At 35.6% G+C, this 4,150-nt stretch overlaps 1 protein-coding gene across 1 annotated transcript; it reads left to right on the top strand.

The window, feature by feature from the left end:
• The first annotated feature begins 526 nt into the window (after nt 1-526).
• LOC128551270 (gastrula zinc finger protein xFG20-1-like) lies at nt 527-1,192 on the top strand. Its single transcript, XM_053532028.1, has one exon. The coding sequence runs from the start codon at nt 527-529 to the stop codon at nt 1,190-1,192; it is 666 nt and encodes a 221-aa protein (XP_053388003.1).
• Nucleotides 1,193-4,150: the final 2,958 nt, after the last annotated feature.

The following is a 4,150-nucleotide window of genomic DNA, read 5'->3' on the forward strand; positions in this document are numbered from 1 at the left end:
TAATAGCTGTACTTATCACCATACTTTAACGATAATCGGCACGTGTTACATTTAGCACCAATCAACGGGCAAAAGCGTCCGGCGACATAATGTCTATGTATATTGTGGTTTGTAACATAAGCAATAAAAAAATACGTTGAAATAAATGAAAAAAAGCCAGGGTGTAAATATTTCTGGAATTGATGATTCCCATATTTGCAATAAATCTTTAAAGAACAAATAGTAATGACATCTGTCCCAACATTCCATTTAATTATCAGCCTTTAATGAAAAATTTGAAATGGTTCAGTAAATCTACTAAGTGAAGCTGTTTTTGAACAGATTAGAACAGAACAGAACAGAACAGAACAAATCTTTAATTTATCCAACGTATCATGACGATAGAGCATGGGTATATATAGGAAAACACAATGTTATTTTTAAACACAAAAATTCAGGATTTAGACATATTTCTTCGTAAGGCTCGCATAATGGTTTAACTTTTGCATAATCTACATTTTCATTGTACATTACATTTGTGAGAAATATGGATGTGAACGATAATAATGAGGATTGGTGGGCATCATATGATCAAAGATATTTTGATCAGGATGCGTTGGATAAAGAACTGTCTAGTTTAGAAAAAGCATTAGGTGTGAATACAAATCGAAGTGAAGAAAAAGAAAACGCGAATACTAGTAAAGGATTTTTATGTAAAAATTGTGGTGCTAAATTTTCAAGGGCATTTACATTGAAACATCATCAGCAAAGAAATGTTTGCGGTAAAAAACGCCACTTCAATTGTCAGCATTGTGGTAAATCATTTTTGAGACAAGAATACTTGAAACAACATGAAAACAAACGAAAATGCGATAGAGGTACATTAATTAACAGAGTCTCAAATATACCGACAGCTTCAACGTCAGAAGAAAGCCTTGTTTCTGTGCCATTAGAGAAAATCAAACGGTTTCATTGTGATAGGTGTAATGGTAAATTTGCCAGGAAATTCAATTTAGATAGACATATAAAACGTAATACGTGCACAAGTAATGGTATAGATCGTGTTTTCACATGCCGAATATGTTCAAAGACATTCTCATCTCCCGCGTTTCTAAAAAAAAACACATGCGCGTACACCCAAAGATTAAGGCTAATTCTGGGGCTAATGTACAAGATAATCCAGCCAAACAATCGAACAACTCAGGGGCTTTAATGGGAGACCGGATAATTGTTGATCAGAATGATCATGATGATAACAATGATGCTAATAATATGGCAGCAGCAGTAGCAGTTGATAATGCAAATGATGGTGCAGACGCGATCAATGACGATGAAATGCGTCCACAGAGAAGGACAGTGAGTTTTGATGGGAATCTAGTGACGTATCACATGCCGGCAGCAAATGCAGAAACATATGACTTAATGTTCTTTTTCTCAAACAGACGAGAAAGTGTGCGCAATAACATACGCTTAGAGTTTGAAAGACTTACATCTGTAAAATGGTACTCCGTTGTAAAAGTACAAATGGACCGTAGAGATGCAAGCGGAAATATTGTAGACACAGCTACTCCTGTATTTCGTTCGACCTCTGTACCTGTGCTGGTTGCTGATGTAGTCGATGATCAGATAAATGACGCCTACTTGAAAATGATCAGGAGTTTCGACGCATTCAGGTAAACTGCTTTTTACGAATAGTTCTCTTTATCTTCTTACAGAACCCAGCACATAAGCAACACTGTTTTATTAGAAGTGTGTAGGGGTACGGATCCGTACCTCTAGACATGCCTGTTGACACTTTTCTAGGGTTACGGACCTCCAATTTTCTAGAGATTGTGGGTCATTTACATTTCAAATTTTGTTGAAAACGAAATAACAAATAAGACTTCATCAGAATTCGCTTTAATCTTGGACCTGAATGGTTTACAGGTAACAACGTTCATCCGATTTGTTACATTGTAGTGTATTTATGTTTTCCACACATTTAGTAGACGTTACGAGATACAAGAGACATTTTCAGAAGCAGTTTCTTTTACTTAATGTCAGTTAATTGATCATTAAACTGTCAGTTCCGTGCCGGTTAGATCATTATATCTTGTTAAATAACAAAATAAATAGGTGCATATTATTATGCCTGATTTAATTTGTTTGCTTAATTTCAAATAGAATTTATTTAAGGGTTAGATTCGCTCATTAATTTGTTATCAATGGTTTATTTTACAACAAGCTAATCGGCACGGAACAGGGTATTCATTTGGAGTTCCTCGGTTATTTAGGTTTTGAAAGAGAAGTTAAACAATCGGGTGAACGCTGGTATCAGTAAACCATTTAGATCCAAGTCTTAAATGAACACTAGTGAAGTCTTATTTGTTATTACATTTTCAACAAAATATAAGATATAAATAACCATTAATCTCTAGAAAAAGGAGGTCCGTACCCCTAGAAAGCCCCTAACAGGCTTGTCTAGAGGTACGGATCCGTACCTATAGAATCAGATTCTAAGGTACGGATCCGTTCCACTAGACACTTCCTTTGTTTTATTTTAGATAAATACAATATTTACGTTGTTTCACTTATTACTACGATTGATATCTAAACTAAGTAATCTATACATTATATAATTCTGGTTCTGGCTGGGCATTATCTAAAGTGATACATCTAGAAATCACAATCACTAAATACAACCCCCTCAGAGGAGCATGTTGTCAATACCGTATACCAGAAAAAATCATGCGCAAACAGTGTATCTTAAATGTAACAGGTCCACCAGAACTGAATGGACATTGCTTTAAGTACTCAGTGTTAGCGGCCCTGCACTCAGACCCTGGCCATGTAGGAAATTTGCCATGGTCTGAACTACACAGATTTCGAAACACTCTTTCTTTTGAAGGAATTAACGGTTCTGGTCAACATATGCCAGTTACAAGCATTCCTGACTTTGAGAAGTTGAACAGTTTATCTATCAATCTGTATGGCTGTGAGAATGATATATTCCCCCTACATATTACCAAAGCATATCGTAGAGATCGTCATATAAATTTACTTCTCCTACCTGAGCGTGAAACGGAGAATGACACTGAAAATGAAGTTGAGAATTTTTCAACAATAGCACACCAACGATCACCTCATTACTGTGTCGTAAAAGATATGGGCAGACTCCTGTCATCTCAGGTTGATGGCAACAACCCAACGTTTGTGTGTATGCAGTGCCTAGCAACAAAAACGACGGCTGAGAGTCTAGCTGCCCATGAAAAAATCTGTGCTGTAAATGAAAATCATATTAAATATTTCATGCCTACTGACAAAGAAAAATTTTTGAAATTTAGAAATTATGGTAGGAAAATGAAAGTCAGTTTTGTAGTTTTTGCCAGTTTTGCGTGGTATACATCACCTATCTACGCAAATGATGAACCCACGATAGGCTTTGAAGTTAGAGAAAGAAAGCTAGACTGTTGTGCTTATTCCTACCATAGGATAAGCGTTGTTGATTCCCATCCCTCGGAAGTACACTACTACAGGGGAACCAGTCCTGAAGATACCATGTTGCATTTTCTTAATGCAATGAAACGGGAAGAGGAGGAGGTGTTTGAAATTCAGAGAAACACAGCTCCTATGATAATTGATGATGACGGACTCCGAAACATACAGGCATCCAACGACGAGTGTTTCGTCTGTAATGACACATTCATTCCTGGCGAGAGAATAGGACTTGATCACAGTCACGTAAGTGGTAAGTAAACCGTTTAATAATAATGAAAATGTGCTCCTCTAAAATTGTTTCTATTAGTGCGTTATTTTTGATATAAGAGTTGTCGGTTGTCAGATAACATTTTCCTATTTCAATTCTTTCAGGCAAAGTACGTGGGCGGATTCACTGCGATAGCTGTAATCTTCGACTGAAAGAGGCAAACTTTCTGCCAGTGTTTGTGCAGGTATTGTCAATGCTATTTATACAAACTTACATAATCATTCCAGATAGTTTGATATACGTTAAGTAATGTTAAATTTTAAGTAAACCTATTTCTCTATCTTAAAATATGCAAGAATTTTAATTTTAATTTTATTTTATAAAATAAAGTAGATCTAATTAAAAAGTCTCTATGTTTTATTACCTCCCTTTATTTATTTATTTATTTTTTTTTTTTTGGCAGAATTTGAGTCAATGTGAAGGTCG

The sequence above is a fragment of the Mercenaria mercenaria genome, chromosome 19 (assembly GCF_021730395.1).
Source record: "Mercenaria mercenaria strain notata chromosome 19, MADL_Memer_1, whole genome shotgun sequence".
Lineage (NCBI taxonomy): Eukaryota > Metazoa > Mollusca > Bivalvia > Venerida > Veneridae > Mercenaria > Mercenaria mercenaria.

What these genes read in the sequence shown, in the direction of transcription:
- LOC128551270 (XM_053532028.1), top strand. Translation starts at nt 527, where the DNA reads ATGGATGTGAACGATAATAATGAGGATTGGTGGGCATCATATGATCAA.